At 54.6% G+C, this 23,388-nt stretch overlaps 2 protein-coding genes and 1 pseudogene across 2 annotated transcripts; 1 reads left to right on the top strand and 2 right to left on the bottom strand.

The window, feature by feature from the left end:
• Positions 1-740: 740 nt before the first annotated feature.
• Positions 741-2,422, bottom strand: LOC134167044 (olfactory receptor 52I2-like). The gene has a single exon (XM_062625290.1). The coding sequence runs from the start codon at positions 2,323-2,325 to the stop codon at positions 1,387-1,389; it is 939 nt and encodes a 312-aa protein (XP_062481274.1). The 5' UTR covers positions 2,326-2,422; the 3' UTR covers positions 741-1,386.
• Positions 2,423-6,520: 4,098 nt separating this feature from the next.
• LOC134167046 (olfactory receptor 52J3-like) lies at positions 6,521-7,619 on the bottom strand (annotated as a pseudogene).
• A 4,480-nt stretch (positions 7,620-12,099) lies between these two features.
• LOC134167061 (olfactory receptor 51G2-like) lies at positions 12,100-19,855 on the top strand. Its single transcript, XM_062625308.1, is given in 7 exon segments — positions 12,100-12,189; positions 18,918-19,036; positions 19,038-19,137; positions 19,169-19,295; positions 19,298-19,363; positions 19,366-19,422; positions 19,425-19,855. Coding segments are annotated over 7 exon segments (990 nt in total).
• Positions 19,856-23,388: the final 3,533 nt, after the last annotated feature.

The raw sequence follows: 23,388 nt of genomic DNA, 5'->3' as shown, positions 1-23,388 counted from the left end.
CCAGCACCTTTCAGTGCAATGATGGAAGGGGATGGTGGTGACTGTGTGGACCTCTACCCCGAGTGCGTCTGAGGAGGACAGGGGCTGTCCCGCTCCCTGCTGTGGGAGGAAACACGCCATCTCTGAGCGCTTCCCTTCTGATTCCTTGTGTTAATGGACACAGTCCCCCGAGCTGAACCCTCTGCTCTTCCACCACCCTCAGACCCAAGGGAGGTCGTGGCTCCTCTCCTCGAGCAGAGGACCATGAGCACCTCTGAGATGAGGCCATTCACTTCTGCTGAATTCTCATCTCTCTTTCATCACTGGCTTATCTTAAACATCCTAATGGGAGCTGTCACATAACCTGGCACAACACCTGGGCAATCATAGAATCCCAGACTGCTTTGTGCTGAAGGGAGCTTAAAGCTTCTTCAGTTCCAGCCCCTGCCACGGGCAGGGACACCTTCCACTAGAGCAGGTGGCACCAGGGAAGTCTCAGCAGGGTTGGGTGCTGCAGCTCCTGAATGGAGCCTGTTGGACGTAGGTGCTGGCTCTGAGGGCTCAGAGGTGTCTGGGGTGCAGCAGGTCCAGCAGCAGCAGGAGCTAACTGGGCTCAGCACACTCAGACCCGGGCCCGCTGTGCTCCAGGCCCCCAGGCAGCCTGGATTTTGCTGGTCAGGTACTTTTGCTCACCACCACAAGCAGACACAGGACTGCTGAGTGTCTCCAAACAGACCCAGTGTTTATTTGCACGTCTTCAGGCTGTGGCCACCAGGACACAGAGCTAGACCCCACTGAGCGTCTCCCCGCTCCAGGCTCCTCACCCCGCTGCTGTGAGTTGCTGGATGGGCAGAACGCTGTGAAGAGCTCGGTTTTGGGGATGCTCAGTTTCCATCATGACCCAGGAACGTGCAGAAGCTGCTCTGCACTCAGGGAGGATGAGCCTTTTGTGCAAGAGAGGCCCAGGGAGGAGAACCTCTGTGGTCACCGCGTCTGCAGCGGTGACAGTCTCCCATTGCTGGCCCTGATAGTCAAGCAGAGACTAAAGAAGACAACACAGGAGACATTTCCCCACTTGGAATGGAATCTGTGTATTGACACAGTTATACCTGAGGCCCTGAAATGTCATTTAAATAATCACAGGGGTGTTGATGGCATCAGGAACATCTCAAAAGTCAAAGGTGGCTCTCACTTCTCTGAATCACCTGGGAAGAGGGAAGGGAAATAGGAGCTCATGTTTGCTCATGCTCCCAGTCCCACATAACTCCCATCACAGAGTAGGGCCTCATGTGCTTATGGAGGTTCTCCCTCCTCCTCTCATTGCTTCTGTTCACCATGTGCACTTAATGGGAATTTTGGTGCTGTCTCTGCAGGGACGGAAACACCTGGGAAAGCACTGACCCTGCGTCAGGCCCGAACCTTCCTGGAAAAGAGCATTTTGAGCAGAGCCCCACGGATCTGCTTGGTCCTCATGCTGTAAATGATGGGGTTGAGCATGGTGGGGAGGGTGAGGTAGAGATCACCAAGCAGAACCTGTGCAGGCACGGACATGGTGCTGCCGAAATGCTGCACGTAGATGGAGGTTATGCCAGGGATGTAATAGAGCAGCAAGACACAGATGTGGCACCCGCAGGTGCTCAGCGCCTTCCAGCACGATCGCTTCTCCAGGACAGTGTTAAGGACCATCCCATAGGAAGCAGCAATGAAAGCCACATCCATCCCCACTATGAGAGAGGACCCAACCACACTGTAAAGCTCGCAGGGTCTGGGGTCTGCACACGCCAGCTTGGCCACGGCCATGTGCTCACAATAGGAATGGGGAATTACATGGGAATGGCAATAGGGGAGGTTGGTCACCATCCATGTCAAGGGGAGCATGAAAAGCTGGGATCTCAGCACAATAGCCAGGCCTATGCGGGCAATGGTTTGGTGGCTCAGGATGGCTCGGTACCTGAGGGGGTGACAGATTGCCACGTAGCGGTCCACAGCCATGGCCAGGAGCACTCCCGACTCCTCCGACGTGGTGGAGTGAACAAGGAACATCTGCACAAAGCAGGCCGTGCCACCGATCTCGGTGGAGTTGAGCCAGAGCACGCTCAGCATCTTGGGCACGACGGACGTCACCATCACCACGTCGACCACGGCCAGCATGGCCAGGAAGCAGTGGACGGGCTCCCGCAGGGACTTGTCCAGCCCAATGACCAGCAGCACCGCTCCGTTTCCTAGCAAGGCGATGGTATAGGCTGAGCAGAAAAGGGTGCCCAGGCCGGAGGAGAACGCTTCCAGGAGGGGGACACCCACAAGGGTGAAAGAGGAGGAGCTGCTGTTGGAGGGATCAGGAGCCATGCAGGCGGATGAGGCTTTGTGCTTAAACCAAGGGAGCCCACTTCTGAGCCCTGCGATGTGCACAGCCAAGGGGGGAACTGTGGGATCTCTGCATTGGTGCAAGAGCCAAGTCAGGATTCCAAAGCTGAGGGTGAGTCCCTTGCATGCTGCAGGAGCACCACAGCAGACCATGGGCGGCTGGGGGAATGGATCAGGAATGGTGAATAAATGGGATGTGATGGCTCAAGGGCTCAGTTCTTGGCTGGTTGCTCAGCTGGCACTTTAAAATGAGCTGCAAGAGGAGAGAATCGGGTCAGCATCCAGCTTCCCTCGGACAGTGCTTGTACCTGAGCAGCCGGGTTCCTGCAGTGGGCACAGCACGGGGAGTTCCTCCAGGTCTGTAAGGCAAAACGTGACCTCAGGAAGTGCTCTGGAATGATAAATGTGATCATGAAAAGGCCTTTTGCTGCCCTGGCTTCGTTCTGTCCTTCAGCCGTGAGAGAAACCTGCAAGACTGGGTGGGAGTAAGAGGAAAAGATGAATTCCTGGGGTTTGTTCTGCTGGGAGGAGCTTGAAGTCAACAGAGAAACTGCAGGGACCAGCCCGGGCAGACAAGGAGCAGAGCCCGAGCGCGCTGGGCAGCAGCATCTGCCCGGGTATTTGTGCCCAGACTGGGCTCCTGCTCCTGCTCCTGCTCCTGCCCCTGCTCCTGCTCCTGCTCCTGCTGCTGCTCCCCCGTGGTGCCCGGGAGCAGGCAAGTGGTGACCACCCCAGCGCCCTGCCCTTGCCTGCAGGATCCTGCACCAGCAGCTTCACAGCCAGCAGCAAGGGGGGGGCCTGGCTGACAGGTCCCATGCCGGGAACAGCATGGAGCAATTCCCGTGGGCAAAGCCCCCCAGGAGGTCAGGTAGGGTAAAACTGACACAAGACGTGGCCGGGGGGCAGCAGTGGAAGCAGCAAGGACAGAGGTTCGGGGTGGGAACCAAGGAGACTTTGGGAGGCAACTGAGGAAAGAGCATCAGGAGTTTTCAAACAGAGCATCGGGAGCTGCGGGCTTTGAACCCTCCACTGAGCTACGGCTCAGCCCCAGGACTGGGGTTGCTGCAGGAGCTGCTGGCTGGAAAGCCTGGTCAGGACAGGAGCACTCACCTGAGCTAAACGGGTGTGAATTGGGACCCTGGTGATGGTCTGCATCTCCCACAGGGATGCCTCGGGTACCGGGGGGCATCCCAAGTGGCTCTGGACATCCAGGGAAGAGTCAGTGGAGCAATGGGAACCTTCCAGTGCGTAAAGGGGCTGCAGGAAAGCTGGAGAGGGGCTTGGGACAAGGGCCTGTAGGGCCAGGCCAAGGGGAATGGCTTGAACCTGCCCGAGGGGAGACTGAGCTGAGCTCTTAGGCAGAAGCTCTTCCCTGTGAGGGTGCTGAGGCGCTGGCACAGGGTGCCCAGAGGAGCTGTGCCTCAGACATGAAGCCCTCATGCACAGGAGCATCCGTGGCCACCTACCTGCAGGCACTGACGTGTGTCCGAACCCAGAGCCCCGGGTGCCTGCAGCCAAGGCAAGAGGGAATTTGCTTCCAGCAGCTCTGTTCCACACCAGGGCCTGGCTCACGAGGGTTCAGTGTGGCAGCAGCAGTGAAGAGCCCTGATCATGGCACGTGCTGGCCTGGGAGGGCGAAAAGCAGCACAGGGGAGCTCTGCAGCTGAAGCACAGGTTCTGCTCCCGGTCGGAGGGGAAGGACGAGCCCAGGAACCTGTCTTACCTGTAGGGCTGTCACCTGCAGCAGCACATCTCTGTGGGCAGCAGCACACCTCTATGGGCAGCAGCACACCTCTATGGGCAGCAGCACACCTCTATGGGCAGCAGCACATCTCCATGGGCAGCAGCACACCTCCACGGGCAGCAGTACATCTCTGTGGGCAGCAGCACACCTCCACGGGCAGCAGTACATCTCTGTGGGCAGCAGTGTGGGTATTAATCCAGCCTCTGGGAATTCCCTGAGGGACAGCAGACACAAGAGGCAGAGATCAGGCTGTGTCCTCTGAGGAGATGGAGATTGTCAACACTGCTTCCTCCTGTGTCGTTACCTCTCCCCTTCAGCATCACCCCGCTGGGTCTCAGGGTGCCGGTGCTCTCCAGAGCCTGGCGGTGCCCATGAGACCAATGCCCAGAATGTAAACTGGAGATGTGCATCTAAAGTGGAGAAAAAGCCCTTTGGTTGTGCCAGAGAGAGCAAAATGCTTTGGAAACTCTGGGTTTCCACTCTTGTCTGCACTCAGAACCAGCACAGCAACAGGGATGTCTCTTGACGCCCCAAGCAGTGTTTGTGCAAGAAGTGAGGCAGGGAGGTGGGATCTCACTGCAGGTCCTGAGCCTCGGCTGCATCAGGCAGTTCATGGGTGAGGAAGGATGCCTGCTGATCATGGGATCCCAGCCTGGTTTGGGTTGAAGGGGCCTTAAAGCTCCTCCATTCCCAACCCCTGCCACGGGCAGGGACACCTTCCATAGAGCAGCTTGCTCCAAGCCCCTGTGTCCAGCCTGGCCTTGAACACTGCCAGGGATGGGGCAGCCACAGCTTCTCTGGGACCCTGTGCCAGCGCCTCAGCACCCTCCCAGGGAAGAGCTTCTGCCTCAGAGCTCAGCTCAGTCTCCCCTCAGGCAGGTTAAAGCCATTCCCCTTGGCCTGTCCCTACATCCCTTGTCCCAAGCCCCTCTCCAGCTTTCCTGCAGCCCCTTTAGGCACTGGAAGCTTTCAGGTCCCTTCCAACCTAAACCATTCTATGATTCTATGAAAGGAAAGCATTGCTGTGCTTCCCTGAAGGGGATGGGAAGTGCTGCAGGAGGCCTGGCTGCATACAGGGAATGGTTGTGTGATACTGGGAGCAGCGCATCCTACCTGGTCAGCATCAGGCCGTTACAGTGGAGGCAAACCCTGTAAGCTGGAGAACAGATCCACTGCCTGGCAGGCCCCAAGCAGGGCACCTACCACTGGTGCTTCCCAGCCCCAACGTGGACCAGGACCAGGAGACTTGGCTTGGAAGGGTCTGGCATCCAAGCTGGGCAGGAGGAGCGGCGCTGTGCTGTGGGTCTGTTGGCGGTGTGCAGATTGTACTGCTGTCAAGGGAGGTGTTATTGGGAAATGGGGCTGTACACGGTTCAGAGGGCACTCGAGGGCAGCAGGCAGGAGGCACTGGAAGAACTGAGTCTGTACGCACCAGCCTCATCTGGTGCTCACCACAGCTCCTTTTAAGTCTCCCCTTGCCCCTCTAGCTCAGTGCAGGACACATGCAGGACCTCAGACTTCCCTCAGAGACCAGACTCCCACGCCTTGATCTCCATGCACTGAAGGCACAAGCAGAGCCGGGTCCGTGGGTGCTGTCAGGAGATGAGTTTTCATCATAGCTAAATTCAGGTACAGCTTTGCTGAGGAGAGCAAGAGGAGCTCAGTCCCTGTTCTCTGCTCCCCGTCTTTAATCCACGCTCCTGCTCCTCACCCCCAGGCTGGAGCTTCCCAAACTCTCATTACACGTGCTTACACGCCTAGGGAAAAGAGACAACACAGAACATCGGGGGGCTCATTAAATACTGGGGGTAAGAAAGCCGTGGAACAATGTTTCACAGCTGATGCTGCTTTGGTGTTTCTAAGAAGACAGAACAAAACCTCACGCGACTCTGCAGGGCGTCAGTGTGACCTGGAGACCCTGTTCTAAGTGAGCAGGTTTCTTGTGACTGCTGCAGGATCTGGATGAGCGTGTGTAAGTGTGCACATCCCGCACGTCCCCCTCACAGCCAGGCACCAAGACCAGGCAGCTGCTAGAGACTAATGAATAAATCCGAAAGAAGTGGATAAATGGAGAGCTACAGATGGGGTGAAAAGGGTACATGTGGAGGATTAATGCTACCAGCTGCTAAGGGGGAAAATGACTGCTACTGCTGAACCCAGGACAACAAGGAACCCAAAGTGGAAACAGTCTTTATCAAGAGCTGAGATGGAGAGTCAAGCAGTGATACAGAGCCGAGGTGATACAGAGCCGAGGTGATACAGAGCCGAGGTGATACAGAGCCGAGGTGATACAGAGCCGAGGTGATACAGAGCCGAGGTGATACAGAGCCGAGGTGATACAGAGCCGAGGTGGTACAGAGCCGAGGTGGTACAGAGCCGAGGTGGTACAGAGCCGAGGTGGTACAGAGCCGAGGCGATGCAGAACAGTTAGACTCAATTTATCTTTCCATTACGAACAGGAACATAGAATTCACTTGCTAAAAAGAATGTTTCACCAGTCAAACTTTCCGTGGTGCTTTGAGGGTTTGGCCGAGATGAGGAAGGGACCATCCTGCTGCCGTCATTCCCTGCTCCAAACACCATGCCTTGTCACCTGGAATTAGCAATGGGCTGAGGTCAGGACCTGGGCTGGAGGCTGGATCCCTTTCTGCCAGAGCAGGCTCAGCACCCGCTCCTGGATTGGCCCCTGGCCCTCATCCTGTAGATGAGAGGGTTGATCATGGGAGGTGCTATCAGGTAGAGGTCAGCTGCCAGGATGTGGAGGTGCTCAGGGATGCTCTGGCCCCAGCGCTGAGTGTAGAAGAAGAGCCCGGGCAGGTAGAAGAGCAGGATGACTCCAGTGTAGGAGCCACAGGTGCCAAAGGACTTGAGACGAGCCTCCATGGAGGACAGGCCTGTGACCACCCTCGGGATCAGCACGTAGGAGACAGTGATGAGGATGGAGTCTCAGCTGTGATCCCATAGGTGCTGCTGGGCCGGATGTCCCCAGAGACCAGCTTCACCACCAAGATGTGCTTGCAGCAGGAGTGGGGAATGATGCGGGGGGCACGGTAAGACAGGGTGGTCACCGTGCATGTCAGGGGGGTGAGGACCAAGGCGCCACACACGCAATGGTGGGGCCAATCAGGATGGCAGAGTAGTGCAGGGGCTTGCAGATGGCTGGGTATCGGTCCAAGGCCGTGGCAAGCAGGACCCCTGACTCTGCCATGGAGAAGCTGTGGATGAAGAACGTCTGGGCCATGCAGCCCTTCAAGTTGATGTCATGGGAACGGGACCAGAAGATGCTCAGGAGCTTGGGCATGGTGGACGTGATGAGCACGAAGTCAATGGCAGCCAGCACGGAGAGGAAGTAAAACATGGGCAAGCGCAGGTTTGGGCCCATCCTATTCACGAGGAGGAGCGTGATGCTCTCCAGCACTGCCATAAAGTACATGGTGCAGAATGGGAAGGTGATCCAGAACTAAGCATCCTCCAGCCCAGGGATGCCTGTCAGGATGAAGGACAAGGGACTGGAGTGATTTGGGTAGCACATGAGGCAGGGCTGGAGAGCTGGAAGGGAAGACACAGGGAAAGTTGGTATAGACAATGCCAATAGAGAAAGGAATGAGCTTTAACAAGCCCTGCTGTGGACTCCAGCCACAGACAGAACACCCCTGCCTGTCTTCTCAGGCACACAGACCTGGTGATCCTTATGGGTCCCTTCCAGTTTGAGATATTCCATGGTGTGACACTCCTGTCTCTTACCCAGGTACACTCAGTCCCACCATTGCCAAGAGGCAGACACACAGGGTCCTCACCCAAACATTTGCGGTTGTCTTACCTCTCCTCCCATGCTGGCCTCTGGCTGTTACCTCCATCCTCCCCTCCATAGCCTGGGAGTTACAAGGTAGAAGTTGAGCACATTTAGTTGCCATCAGTACAAAAATCAAAGGTGGGAGAAGGGGAAGATCCAGAACACTCTGAGGATGCAGCTCAGCAGGACTGTGGTCACCAGCACACCTCTCCGATACAAACCAGATCTGCTAGTGCCAGACGTCCCTGCCCGTGTCAAGGGGCTGGAACTGGATGATCTCAAGGTCCTTTCCAACCCGAAGCAGCCCATGGTTCTATGACTGTCCCTGTTTTACAGGGGAAACAAGGTTAAATCAGCCGCTGGCAGTGCAGAAATTAGCTGCATGTTCCTCAGGCGCTTGTACCCTGCTTTCCTCAGTGCACCAAAGAGCCAGACTTCATTTCCTCGGCTTTCCAGACATTTGACTTCCTTGACCCCTAAATAGTTTAATCTCTTCCAGACTGCTTCGAGTCCTCCAGATGACACAAACCAAGAGGCATTTTAATCATTGCTGTCTGCAAGGTAAGGGCAAACACTGCAAAGCCAATACAGAAAATGCTGCCAAGACTTGTTATTCGTAATAGTTGATTGCAGAGGACTGTCTGTGGCCAGGTACCTTGGCTGTGAATTCAGGGAGGCAGAAGACAGCCCAGCAGGAAATGTGTCTCGTGGCAGGGTTACCTATGTGGAAAGGCCAAACATCCGAGATCCTGTAATCCTGTGCTTGGAAAGAAAGCAGATCCTCCCTCCTTCCTCTCTGTCACAGGCACCTGATCTCCAGTCCCACGTGCTGCTCTGGGCAGCGGTACCTGTACTTCATCTGGTATAATAAAGCTACCAGGTTATTAAATAATGCTGCTCAAGCACCATCAGACTCAGTTCTTAGAATCAGAGAACAGTTAGGGTTGGAAAGGACCATCCAGTTCCAACCCCCTGCCATGGGCAGGGACACCTCACACTAACCATGGCACCCAAGGCTCTGTCCAGCCTGGCCTTGAACACTGCCAGGGATGGAGCATTCGCAGCTTCCCTGGGCAACCCATTCCAGTGCCTCAGCACCCTCACAGGAAAGAATTTCCTCCTTAGATCCAATCTAAACTTCCCCTGTTTCAGTTTGAACCCATCACCCCTTGTCCTATCACTGCAGTCCCTGATGAAGAGTCCTTCCCCAGCATCCTTGTCGCCCCCTTCACACACTGGAAGCTGCTCTGAGGTCTCCACACAGCTTCTCTTTTCCAGGCTCAACAGCCTCAACTTCCTCAGCCTATCTCCATATGGGAGCTGCTCCAGCCCCTGATCATCCTGGTGGCCTCCTCTGGCCTTGTTCCAACAGCTCCATGTCCTTTTTATGCTGAGGACACCAAAAATTGGTGAGGCAGGATTTCCCCTTGGTGAAGCCATGCTGGCTGCCACCAAGCACCTTGTTGATTTTCATGTGCCTTGGCATGCCTGCCAGGAGAATCTGTTCCACGATCCTGCCAGGCACAGAGGTGAGACTGACTGCTCTGTAATTCCCTGGGTCATCCATTTTCCACTTCCTGAAAATGGGGGTTATGTTTCCCTTTTTCCAGGCCGGGAACTTCACCTGACTGCCAGGATTTCTCAAATATGATGGCCAGTGGCTTAGCAACTTCATTTGCCAGCTCCTTCAGGACCCGCGGGTGGATTTCATCAGGACCCATGGACTTGTGCATGTTCAGGTTCTTAGATGGTCTTGAACCAGATCCTCTCCTACAGTGGACCTAGGTTCATCATTCTCACAGTCCCTGTGTCTGCCTTCCAAGACTTGGGTGGGGTGGTCAGAGCCTTTGCCATTCTTCCTGGATTCTTCAGCATGTTCATTGCATGCTGTACCAGTCCTGTTCCTTTAGCAGGGTCTGGTTTCTTGGGTGCACTTCAACACAAGAAATGCCAAGGAATCAACCTTGCTGGTTCAGTCTCTGACCAGCCCATTTGGGTCATGCAAAGAAGCTGCTCCCACTGCACTTGTTTCATCCACCTTACACCACCTCTATATTCCCTGCATCCTCCTCTTGACATGCCCTGTGCCAGCAAAGGTACCCCCAGATCCTGTGCACACACACACACACAATGACAGGTATCTAGTGCTGCATCCTGTACAGAGCATCACACCTTGAGGTTTTCTCTTTCATCTCCCCAAACTCAATCAGCCTCGCATGGACCTCTCCTACCACCATGGCAAGAAAAGCTGATCGAGTTTTATTTGTGCAGTCAAGTAGCAGTAACTGGTAAAGTCACAAGTTTTGCTCATTGCAGTAGTCAAACCCAGAAGATTTTTGAGATGAGGCGCCTTGACCTCAGCTTCCCATTAGATTTGTTGCAAACTTGTGATTTATTTATAAACAGTGAAACAGGTTAAAATCCCCTCAGAGCATGAGATGCTCAGGACTGAACACAATGCACACTGAGCTGAAAACTTTAATTGCTTCCGTACTGGCAAAGCTTCCCCTGGCTTTGTGAGGTTTGAAGAGCTGCTGGTGCTTCAAGTTGAGCCTTTAACTCTTTTCTCACTCAGTTCTGCCAGATCTGCCTCTGCTGCTAAGCAACAACCATTGAATTTACCAGATACGATACACTTAACATTGTGTGCAATCCTTAGACACTGTAAATCTCCCAGCCATGCAGCTTGAGGCCCTCAAAACCATACAGCCAGCTCCCTTTGCAACCACATGTGGATGCAATGGTGCTAAAAGCCATCCAGCCCTCCTGCTCAGTGCACAGCTGCCACAAAACAAAGCCCCCCTGGATTTTGGGGTTTAATAGAGCTAGATTCTACAATTCCATGATTCCAGAGTGGTCATCCTGTGTGTATCCCTGCCCCAGTATAATCACAGAATGGTTTGGGTTGAAGGGACCCTAAAGCTCCTCGAGCTCCAACCCCTGCCACGGGCAGGGACCCCTTCCATAGAGCAGCTTGCTCCAAGCCCCTGTGTCCAGCCTGGCCTTGAGCACTGCCAGGGATGGGGCAGCCACAGCTTCGTTCAGAAGTGATCTCTGATAAGAAACGAGCACAACCCATTGCAAACCCTTCACCCTTTCCTCAAATCATCTGTTTCAGAGCATTCTCCTAGTGTCAAGCCTGTGTCTCACTGGACCTCGTGCCTTTTGTCCTTTCTAGAAGGGAGAAGAGCAAATTATTACCTTCCTCGTGGTGTCTGCCGTCCTCTTCAGGTTTGCACAAGCAAGGACAGTGCCAGAGCTATGGTCAGGCAATTGCAGGTCTTCCCAGGCGCCCGGGCTAGCACATGCTCCACCTATGTGATAACAGCTTGTCTGAATCTGTTTCACCAAGGACGGGGCTGCAGCCCAATGCCTAACCCTGCTGTAAGTGACCTGCGCAGGAAGCGGAGCGAGGTCCTGACCGGCCGTGCTCTACCACAACAGCCGCTCAATGCGGGATACATAGAACTAATAAAGTAGCTCCTAACTCAGGAAGAGCTGAAGGCCACTGATGTATTGAGGTATCTGCATAGTGCCTTTCTGGATGGATGGCTCAGAGCTTGGCACCTTGCTTCAAAACCCTGCTATAACACCAGATTGAACGAATAAAATCACCTACCCCTCTCACCCGGATGATGGGACCTGTGGTACCCACACCACCTTCAAGCCCTGCTGCTCCCTCATACAACCAAACAACCCCTCAGACTGTCCAAGGACCTGTGTGGAAGCATTTATAGCACCCGAGGAACCTCATCAGCCCAATCACTCACTGCTGGGGCCTCAGGTGGAATCACCACAGAGGAGAAACTGCTGCCTGGGAATAGCCAGGAATAGCAATGCTTTGTGAGCAAACCCGCTCCTCTCTGCCCCTGCAGGGGTTACGTGTCTCAGCAGCACCGAAGAGATCTCGGGTCTATAACCAGGGGAGATTTGATCTCCGGGGTAGCAGCTGTGTTCTGGTACACGCTCAGCAGTGTGTGTGTCCTTCAGGCTTCATCCTGGTGGTGTAAAGCTCACTTCGGGTTTGGATCCAGTGTCACTGCGCTCCTTCTGGGGCACAAGGTAACAAGTGGATTCTTAGGGCTGGGCTTTAATATCCTCTTTCATCTGAGGATCCTGAAGCATCCATGAACTTTAGGGAATGCTTTGAAAATGGGTGCTGATCCTTTGGACCTAATTTAGGCATCCCCTGTCCTTGCAGTCTGTGAGGGGGGAGGTCATGTATGAACCACAGGTGATCATCGTGGTTCTCTTCATCACGGACTTGGATCTGTTGTCTGTTGGCCTCTACCTCAGGATCTTGAGGACTGTGTAGAGCCTGGCATCCACGGAGGAGAGGCGGAAGGTATTTGGACCTGCATCTCCCATATCTGCGTCGTCCTGCTCTGCGCTTCTCTCGTCACTAACGCACAGGTTTGGTTGCCACATTGCCTCTCATGGACACATCTTGATGGCCAGTTTCTACCTCCTGTTCCCCCCTCTCCCATAAACCCCACTGTGTGTGGTGTCAAACCCAAGCAGATCATAGACTCCCAGACTGGTTTGTGTTGAAGGGACCTTAAAGCTCCTCCATTCCCAACCCCTGCCACGGGCCGGGACCCCTTCCACTGGAGCAGCTTGCTCCAAGCCCCTGTGTCCAACCCAGCCTTGAGCACTGCCAGGGATGGGGCAGCCACAGCTTCTCTGGGCACCCTGTGCCAGCGCCTCAGCACCCTCCCAGGGAAGAGCTTCTGCCTAAGAGCTCAGCTCAGTCTCCCCTGGGGCAGGTTAAAGCCATTCCCCTTGGCCTGGCCCTATGGCCCTTATAGATGTCCTGCCCATGTCCTAATATCCAGCCCCGCTTCATCCTCCCCTCCTGCCCTGTTTCCAGCCTCGGGGGGTGTGAAATGTGCCAACTGCTTCTGAATCCTGTCCTGTTCCCAAGCACAGCGCCCTGCTCCCTGTCCCAGGGAAAGGCTCTGAGGGATCAGAGGGTTCCCCCGTGCTGGTCCACAGGCAGAGCTCCTGCAGGGAAACTGAGGCACCAACAGGGCGGCTGATCACCCAAGTGCCATGAAATGCTCAGGGCAGGATCCCCTCAGGACAAGGGGATGCTTCCTGCTCCAACCTTGGTCTGTGCCTGGGTGCTCACTGCATTTTCTCTCAAGACAATCTAACTCCTTGCCTCCCATCCATGCACAAATTCATGGCCCCACGGGAACTAACCCCAGCCACATTAATTCTGCAGGATGCACGTGATCCACTTCAGACAGCTCCCACCTCTTCTCACAGATCTTTCCATATTAATGACCTGAGACCTGGGAGAGGATTGTACGTATGTGCGGGCTCCGTTTCAGCAGCTCACTGCCCACAGCAAGCAGCAGGTCCTGCTTAGCAAGCTGAGGAGGATGCTGAGTCCAGAGGTCAGCCTATGTAGCAGTGGAAACGTTTCAGAGCAGCCAGCTTTGAGTCACTGAGCTGATGGTGAGCAGGAGGTAATCAGTATTCTTGCTTGAGATGCACAGGCTGCGTTTCTTCTCCTTTTGTGTGCTGAGAGAATGAGCTGAGGAGCGCTCAGGTCCTCTCCAAGAGCTATTGATGCTGCTGGACCTTTTAACAGGTAGGGGTGGGGGGAAGAGGAACAAAACCACCTTGCATTGGTAGGCAACTGGGAAAGAGTGGGGCTCGGGGTGCTGGCCCTCGCTGGGGGTGATGCCCACTCCTCAGGCACAGGCACAAACCATCCTGGAGCACAAACCTTCTGCATGGGCCTTCCCCCCTCCACACCGACCCCTTCCTCCAGCCCTGCACACACTGTGGGGTCAGGGGATCAGCTCCTGAGTCCATGGGGAGGAGCACAAACACCTGTGAGCACTGATTTTCTCCCCATCTTTTCCATTGTGGTTGTCCTCGTACGACTTGGACGCGGTTTCTGTTGCCTGAGTGATGTATTGCTGGCGAGGTCTGATTCATAGGTCACTGCTGCAGATGCAGCGCGAAGAAAGGATGAAACCCACAACATTTCTGCTGAATTAATCCATCTACCTTGTTATTTCCTCCAGGTCTCAGAATACAAAGTGGGCTCTGCGGCACCGCTGGCATGTTTATGAATGTGGGCTCTTACAAAAGCAGATCTCTGTTTGCAGGTCCACCGAATTTATGTGCCACAAGAACAAAGTCTGGGCTGTTTTCCCGGTACCTCTGTGGCTCTTGCACCTCTGACCTGGCTTTTGCAATCAGAGCCCCCCAGATAAAAGTCCCCACGTCCAGCAACTCATGTTCTATGGGTGGATCACTGCCCACGCTGGGGCCCTGCTTGCTCCCCCCAAGCTGTTCTCAGCAGCTCTTCCCTTCCTCCAGCCCAGACACCGTGGCCAAGGAGAAGGAATAAATAGTGAATTTTCACACTTGTGGGAGGCTGCCACTTCAGCTGAGCAGGGAGCTGAGGCGTTGGGCGTGCTGGGAAGGATGTGAAGTGCGTTGGGATGAAGCTCTTTATGAAAGCACTAAACCCAGAGTAGTAGAGATGGGGGACTGTGGGAGAACTTTGCAATGCTGAGTATCCTGGGCTGCCTCAAAAGCAGCGTGACCAGCAGGTCCAAGGAGGTGATCCTGCCCCTCTGCTCTGATCTCATGAGACCCCACTTGCAGCACTGTGTGCACTGCTGGTGTCCTCAACATCAAAAGGACATGGAGCTGTTGGAACAAGCCCAGAGGAGGCCACGAGGATGAGCAGGGGTTGGAGCAGCTCCCGTATGGAGCCAGGCTGAGAACACTGGGGCTGTTGAGCCTGGAGAAGAGAAGCTGCGTGGAGACCTCAGAGCAGCTTCCAGTGTGTGAAGGGGGCTGCAAGGATGCTGGGGAGGGACTCTTCATTAGGGACTGCAGTGATGGGACAAGGGGTGATGGGTTCAAACTGAAACAGGGGAAGTTCAGGTTGGAGATAAGGCAGAAGCTCTTCCCTGTGAGGGTGCTGAGGCGCTGGCACAGGGTGCCCAGAGAAGCTGTGGCTGCCCCATCCCTGGCAGTGTTCAAGGCCAGGTTGGACAGAGCCTTGGGTGCCATGGTTTAGTGTGGGGTGTCCCTGCCCACAGCAGAGGGCTGGAACTGGATGATGTTAAAGTCCTTTCTAACCCAAACCATTCTATGGTTCTATGATTCTATGAAGTGATAAACTGCACAGTAAATTTCAATATAGATTCATTAAAACTGAGCTGCTCTGTCAAAGCACAGCCCTAATTTTGTGGAGCATTGTGTATGACCTGTCCATTCCCACTCAGAAACAGCTGTTATCTGAGTTATCATTGGAGTTAATGAGTGTTGGACTTAGAACTTGACTCCTTGGGAACATCAGAGTCGCATCAGTCCCTTCTTCACTCCAGACTCCTTTCCTCTCCTTGTTATCACTCAATGCCCTGGGGAAGGTGATGGCTGTTGCAGGTCAGGGGCAGTACACAGCAGTTCCTCTCTGCTGCTCCTTCCTTCTTGCTCATTTCCAGGGGTCCATGGGCTGATCCACAGGCTGCAGTCCCTTTGGGGATGTACCTGCTCCAGTGTGGGTCCTCCACAGCCCCTAGTGGGAGTGCTTCCACCACCATGGAGCACCTCCTATTGCTCTGCCCTCCATGTTCCCTGTGCCGTTTCTCTCTGTTCACTCCTCTCTTGGTCTGACATTTCCTGCCCTTTCCTAAACATGTTTCCACAAGCACCCCTGTCTGGCTCAGCTCTGGTGCAGGAGGCTGGACCTGGATGGTCTTTAAGGTCCCTTCCAGTTCTAACCACTCTACGACCCTGAGATGGGTCTGTTACTGATGTAGCTGGAACCATCTGTGTCCTGTGTCTGGCACATGGCAGCCCTTCACCTCCCTCCTGGCCACCCCTGCAGCCCCTCTACAGCCAAGCCCTTCCCATCCACATCCAGTTCCCCCCTTCCCCCCCACCCATCTTGAGCTGCTATTACAGACACTGTTTGCTTTGTGGTGTGTGGATAATGAGTTAATTTGTTCCTAACTCAGGAAATGAAGCTCTTAATCAGATTTGTGCTGGAAATTTCTGCTTCCACAAAGTGGCGTTTGTCTGTTCCTCCCAGAGATAATTTCCTAAATTATAGGCAGTGAATAAATACCAGAAAAAGAAGGCACAGTGAAAAAGTGAATAGTAGATGGAAGTGGTTTATAGTGTCTGTCTGTCTCATCCTGCCTGGGGTGCACTGGGATGCACTGCAGGGAAAGGAGCAAGTCCCAGCTCAGCGTTAACTCCTGAAGGGCTCTGACCGCATCCATAAAGCATCAATGGGATGAGCTCGTGTTGCCTTTTATGACAGCACTAGTGCTTATTGCATGAAGTGTGTTTGCTCGACAATTTGCAGTCATAAAACATTGCTATTTGTGTTGTGATAGTGGCTGAGAGCCTGCCAAGGGCTAGGGCAGCACGCTGCAGAGTCAGAGCAGGACATCCCCTGTCTCCAAAGCCACCAATCCAAGGCAAGGGAAGTCAGGAGCTGGGTGCAGTTCTGTCACCAGGGATTGTCACTGAAATCGGGATCCTGCTCTGTATCTGTTTGGTTCTCACCCTGAAGAAGGAGGTTGAGCACCGCAGGCACCAGGATCACAGAATCCTAGGATCCTAGGTTGGAAGGACCTCAAGGATCATCTGCTCCATGAGCTGCACAGGGGCACCCAGGAGGGGGAAGGCCCCAGGTCCCGCCCTGCAGAGGTTTCACAGAGCAAGGGAATTTTCTGCATACACATTTTTCACCCAATTTCTTTCTGTTTTCCTCACCCAAACCTGCCTCGCCCCCTCTGTCACACTGCTCTGTTTCCAAAGGCAGGGAAGCCTGCCTGTAGCCAGCCCCATGGTGTCTCATCCCTGAAGAGCACAGAACTCGCTGTGCTCCGGGTGAGCCCCGTGGGGTTTGCTCTGGGTTAAAGGCAGCTCCCCAGCCCTCTGCAGTGCCTGCCTGCAGCACTCTGCACCCCGGGCCGCTCCTGCTCCCCAGCCCCGACCTCTGCTGTCACCAGGTAAGTGCAGGGTGGGCTGCAGGAGGATGGCAGGACAGGGATGCTCTTCCTCTGCAAGGGCAGTGTGTTTGAGGGCATCAGAACAAGGATTTGTGGGATTCTTTGGCAGAAACATCAAAGCAGCATACGGGAAAAGTGCTGGGAGCAAATTGCTTTAGTAAATCTTACTTTTGATCTTCTATACGGGCTTCCTGCAAAAAACCACCCTAAAAAGCTGACCTTGGTCAGTAATTACACATTTCCTTCATTCTCTCAAGTGTTGCACAAGCAGGATGTGTAAATTCATTTCACAGGCCCATAGACTGGTTTGGGTTGAAGGGATCTTGAAGCTCATCCAGTTCCAACCCCCTGCCACGGGCAGGGACCCCTTCCACTGTGATGACAGCCTGGGGTCAGGGAGCTCCTGGATGCAGAAGGAGGAGAAGGGGGATGAGACCTGGAGATCAGCCCTGGGAATGAAGGATCAGCCTTGCCCATGCTGGTCCTGCAAGGCAGAAGCATCTGGACACGAGAGGGAAGGGGGGATGCAGGGGAAGATGAAGGCAGAGAGAGATCAGTGTTTGTGCTGGACCGAATGTGATCAGACGACAGAGATAACATCCCCCTGCAGGATGAGAAGCAGCCTCATTCTGTGTGGCTCTGCATTGATTCCTTCCCTTTTAGTGTAAGCATGGCAAAATTAATGCTTCAAAGCGCCTTATCAGCTAAGCCTGCAGGTCAATTAACCAAACCACCCCGGTGGGAGGAAGATGGGTTTGTGCTTTCCAGCTGGCAGAAAGGTGAAATGGAAAGAAAGAAATCCAGAGGTTCAAACGAGACCAAGAAGCTGAAGTGGTGCTTTGTCTGCCTGAGGCTGCTAGGAAAACCAAGAGGAAACCACCAGCTTTCCTGGGCAGCTTCACTGCCCCTGAGCATGAGCACCAGATGTGATGCCCAGGCACAGGAGGCTGGGAAGGCAGGGGAGATTTCCAGATCATTATTGCAAACAGGCTTCTCTGCCAATGCAGTTGAATTCAGGGCATCTTAAAGGCACCAGCTCCACAGCTGGTCATAGCCGCACATCCTCAGCTCTTGCCACACAGAGCATGTCTCTATTCAGCTGGAATTCAGCTGGAATTCCCACACTGAGGAGCACAGAATGGGTAAGTTTTGTCCCCGACACACTGGGACCTCATCTGCTCTCAGAGGTAAGTAAGTGGAGTTTTCACATGGCCAAAGGGTCAGACCTGAAAGGCAGCAGTGGGAGAGCAGCTCTGCCTGCAGACTGGTGCTGGGCTCACGTTGGTGCTGTGCTCTTGAGCAGCCCATGGTGCAGGTCTTCAGAAACCACTTCAGAGGAAAGAGTCACACGGGGACAATATAGAGCTGAGTGCCCTGGGATGAGGGGAAAAAGTGTTCTGAAACTGAACCAAGCAGCGTGGGAGAGGGAGAACAGAGACAGCAAAAGAGGTAAGTGAGGGTGTAAAGAAAGCCAAGGAGGTGGAGATCCCTCTTTGCTCCTGGCAGTGGGGGCAAAGGCATTGTAGAAACCTGGAGAGGGGCTTGGGACAAGGGCCTGTAGGGACAGGCCAAGGGAATGGCTTTAACCTGCCCGAGGGGAGACTGAGCTGAGCTCTTAGGCAGAAGCTCTTCCCTGGGAGGGTGCTGAGGCGCTGGCACAGGGTGCCCAGAGAAGCTGTGGCTGCCCCATCCCTGGCAGTGTTCAAGGCAAGGTTGGACACAGGGGCTTGGAGCAAGCTGCTCTAGTGGAAGGGCTCCCTTCATCCCAATCCAGTGCATGATCCTGCAGTTTAAAGGCTAGGGATTGAGTACAACGAGGGGAGACGTTAAACGCCTCTTTATCTGCTGCTGTGCGCAGCCCAGACAGTGATCTTGGGACTGGTCTGCTGTGTCTTCAGGCTGATGTGATGGTTATTCATGAGGGCAGCTGCACAGAGGGTTTTTGGCTGTTGGAGCCTGTCCTCCCAGCACCACTGCAGATGGGGTACCTGGGGTGTCTCATAGCAGGGCTTTTATTCCACAACATTGTTATTTCCAGCCCCTCGGACCATCCGTTCTTGAGACGTCATCTTCCAATGGGACTGAGTCCAGTCCCCTGCCCTGCATCCTCACCAGCATTCCCAGTCTGCCGGTGAGCAGCTACTGGGTGGCATTGCCTCTGCTGCCTCTACCTCCTCATGCTCCCGGGGAGCTGCACCTTGCTCTGGGTGACACGGACAGCCCACAGGCTCCATACGCCCATGTGTACGCTCTCCGTGCTGTCCACGGCAGAGCTGGGTTGTCCCTGCCACCATGCTGGCCATTTTCTGGTTTGAGTCCACCTCCCCGTGCTTCGAGGCATGCGCTGCGCAGATGCACTTCATCCACTGCTTCTCTGCCGTCGCGTCGGGGGTCCTGGTGGCCACGGCTTTGGACCGCTCTGTGCTATTTGCTCCCCTCCGTCCTACACCTCTGCCCTCACAAGCTCCCTCATAGTGAAGGCAGGGGGGTGATCTTCATGCAGGGCACCCGCGTGGTGCCCCCTGTTGCTGTCCTGATTCAGAAGCTCCTTTCTGCAGGTCCCGTGTCCTGTCTCACTCCTGCCTGCACCAGGACATGCTGAGGCTGCTGTGTGGGGATGTCCTGGTCACCAGCTCGTACGGGCTGACTGCGGTGACACTGACCAGGGGCTGGGACTCCCTGACCATCCTCCTGCCTTACGTGATGATCCTCAGGGCCCTCCTGAGCATCGTCTCCCAGGGAGCACGAGCCAAAGCTTTCAGCACGTGCATCTCCCACCTCTGCGCGGTCCTGGTCTTCCACATCCCGCTCCTCAGCTTGTCCATCATCCACAGGTTTGGGGAGAGCCTCCCCCCCCCTCACATCCTCCTGGTGCCTCCTGCCCTGACCCCACTCGTGTGCAGCTGGAAAACCAAGCAAATCCATGGGAGGATCCTTGTGCTGCTCTGCCGGAGGGGGACCCAGCAGTGGATTTAATGCCAGAGGGGACCAAAGCGATGCCCCAAAGCCGATTTCTCCCTTTCCTCCCCAGCCTGGCTGCTCATGGGCAGTATCATCTGGAGAAAACCACTCGTTCTCCTTCACTTCCCAGGAGAAGCCTGTCACCTCCCCTGCAGTGAAGCCCCTTTCCTCTGCACGGAGGGATGGATTGCGGCAATCCCCACTGCTCCTCTTTGGGATGCCCCACCTCTCAGAGAGCCTGCAGGGCTGTTGTGGCCCTGTGGGAAGCTGTTCTCCCTGCAGGTGGGGAGAGAGCAGGCTGCTGAGAGCAGGCTCTGGCAAGGAATCCACTGCTGGAGCAGCAGCTCTGGTCTCTGAAGGAACACAAACGCTGTTGCCAGACCTGGGCTTTTAATTACAATATCCCCATGTTGGCCCATTATATGGAAGCGTCAGTTCCCAGAGTTACGCGATGAGGTTTCATTATACAAACAATGTGATTCACATCTTTGCAGCTATGGAGACAGAAGCTCATGGCCCAGGGACTGCAACCTGAGGACACAAACCCAGAGAAACGAGCCAGGTCTCACTGCAGGGCCTGCAAGGGGAGGGTTTGGGTTTTGCTGTCTCATGATATCGAATCCTCTGCTAAAAGCCTTCTGAAAACATGACAGGAATCTCTCCCCACCTCCAGGTTATGTTCCAGATGAGGATGGGCTGGTCTGGAATGGAGGTACAGGGGGCAGTGGGGTGCAATGACATCCAGGGTGCTCTTTGTACATTGCCACTTTTCCTTCGGGACACACATGGTGTGTGAGTGACAGCATCAGGCTGTCATTAGGGGAGCCTCCAGCCCATCCCAAAGCAACCTACCTCCTGATTAACACCTTTGTCACTGTGTAAAGCCAAATCCCTGTGACCTGCTTGGGTCTGCAGGGTGATGCCAAAGCATTTGCTCCTTTCTGACCCCAAATCAGCACCTCCAGGGGGCTGATCTCCTCCTTTGGGCTATCTCAGCCCAGCATTTGCCTCATCCCAGTAGCTGAGTGGTGGAGAAGCAGGGTGAAAAGGAGGAGAAAGAGAAACCACGAGCTTGCGGCCCCATCTCAGGGGAGGGAGCATGCTGCAGGGATGCTGCGAGCAGTGCTTGTGCTGGGGGGGTGCAGGCAGAGGAAACCACTGATTTCAGTGCAGGCGCTTGGCAGGGTCGGTGTCCAGCCACACAAAGAGCTCAAGAACTGGAGCTTGGGATGTTCTGGCCATCTGCCAGCAGGCTCCAGCAAACTGGGAGGTGCTGGATGCTGCTGGGATGTGCTGGGGACTTTCGGTGGGGAGAACAAATGGTGTCTCTCTTCTGCTTTTCCTTTGCTCCCCACGCACCCCAGACAGCTCCAAAAGCTGCTTTGGTCCGTGTTCTCCTGCTGTGCTCAGTGCTGCTGTGGAGAACCCAAACGGCAAAGATCAGTTCTGAGGACGGGACACAGGGGCTTTGGTGCTTTTATTTTTGGCATGAGAATCATGGGGAAAGTACCAGAGTTTTTCCTTGCTTTCATGCTCTGTCTCTTCCCGAGTCTCTTCAGTGTGCTCCCTGGGAGGTGCCAAGCACTATAGCCAGCAAGAACACACGGGTGCTGCTGTGCACGTGGCAAAGCATCGTGTTAGCCCCATGCTGGGAAGGGACCGGTGTCTGCAGGGGAAAGGTGCAAAACCAAAGGTGGGTGAAGGTGGCTGCACGGCAAATGTGAGTGTTCAACACGCAGACCCCGGCCTCGTGGCTGGGAAGCTGCCAAAAGTCTTTCCTGTGCTCTTCCAAGGGTTCATGAAGGGCATGACTGAAGATGGGAACCTCTGCATGTCCAGGTAGTGCCTGCTGGAGGCGTGGGGCAGCTCTGATCTGCCAGCAAGAGGTCAGAAGCTGGGGACCTTCATTATAGCCTCTTCACAAGGTGGTCTTTAGCTGTGCTTACATAGGTATTTGTCTGCAGGGCACGTTGAGAGTATGGGAGGACATTGTTCACTGATCTGGTAAAGGGGCTTTGGAGTCATCATGTGGCTTTTACACAGAACGGCAATAACCTCAGGCACTTAAAGGAACCACAAACACCTCACACTGTCACAGGGCTGGCTGGCGGTGCCTGGGTTGGTGCGTGTAAAACGTTGCTCACCAGTTACACACAAGAACCAAGTAAGAAATGACTTGAGGATGCTTGTTCGGGTCCGTGCGGGCAGCGCACGTTTTGCAGAAGCGGGCTCAGAGCACCTGGTGAAGAGCTTGTTAAAGCTCTGTAGGACACGCAAAACAGGAGAGCCTCAAAGAGAGAAGAACACGTGGGACCCCTCGGCCAGCGCTGAGGAAGGTGAGTGCTCTTTGCAAACAGCCCTGCTCATGGCAGTGAACACGGTAGGCTGCTAGGGCAGGGCTGCAGTCACCGGCCCTGCAAGCGTTCACACACCGTGGAGATGAGGTCCTCAGTGCCATGGGGCAGCGGTGGCCTTGGAGTGCTGGGCACGGTTGGACTGGATGAGCTTAAAGGCCTTTTCCAACCTGGCTGGTTCCATAATTAGTTTCTATCTATCCTAAAACCACCTCACCCACACTACAGGGTAACCTGGCAGGTACCACGCAGCAGCTTGGTTCAGGTTCCAGTATGAAATGGGCTGCCTTGAGATGTGCAGAGGCTGCTGTGAACCAGACTGAGTCAGCTGAATGCTCTGGCTGAGCTTATTTTGGCTGGGTGGTTCTGTTCAGCAATGAGCAGAGCTGAGCATGGGGAGCAGAAGCTGCTGGAGCCTTGGGCTGAAAGCAGCCGGCTCCCACCTAGATAAAGCAGAACTTAATTTATAACCTGGTCTTATTTATGCAAGCGAAGGCTTTGAGACCAGTGCGGATTGGAAGATAAAGGAGGTACCTCCCTCTGCAGGGAGCAACTAACCAGAGAGATAGGAAGGAATTGAGAGATAAGAAGGAATTTGCATGCAGACAATGATAAGGAACTAATGACGGGTTCCCCCCTCTTCATCTTCTGCAGTGACAGGACAACAGGGAATGGGTTCAGACTGAAACAGGGTAGATTAGGTTGGAGGTAAGGCAGAAGCTCTTCCCTGTGAGGGTGCTGAGGCGCTGGCACAGGGTGCCCAGCGAAGCTGTGGCTGCCCCATCCCTGGCAGTGTTCAAGGCCAGGTTGGACACAGGGGCTTGGAGCAAGCTGCTCCAGTGGAAGGGGTCCCTGCCCGTGGCAGGGGTTGGGACTGGAGGAGCTTTAAGCTCTCTTCACCCCAAACCATTCCATGGTTCTATAATGAGGAGAACCCTGACCAAAATTCACCACGGGACCAAGAGAGAAGTGCAAGACTCATGCTCAGCACCTGATGATCAGGTGCATGGAACATCAGGGTATAAAACCCCCGTAATTTCTTTGCTCTGGGTCCCTCCCTGGCAGCACCAGCTCTGGCTGCTCCTGTTCCTGTCCCACGCAGTTATCACATTATTATTCTAAGAATGAGGCATAGCCTCACAGAAGGGTTTGGGTTGGAAAGGACCTTGAGATCACCCGAGACTGCTCTGGGAA

The sequence above is a fragment of the Pezoporus occidentalis genome, unplaced genomic scaffold, assembly GCF_034315485.1.
Source record: "Pezoporus occidentalis ecotype Australia unplaced genomic scaffold, CSIRO_AGI_Poc_V1 ctg279, whole genome shotgun sequence".
Taxonomy (NCBI): Eukaryota; Metazoa; Chordata; class Aves; order Psittaciformes; family Psittacidae; genus Pezoporus; species Pezoporus occidentalis.
This window is presented reverse-complemented; position numbering and strand designations above follow the sequence as displayed.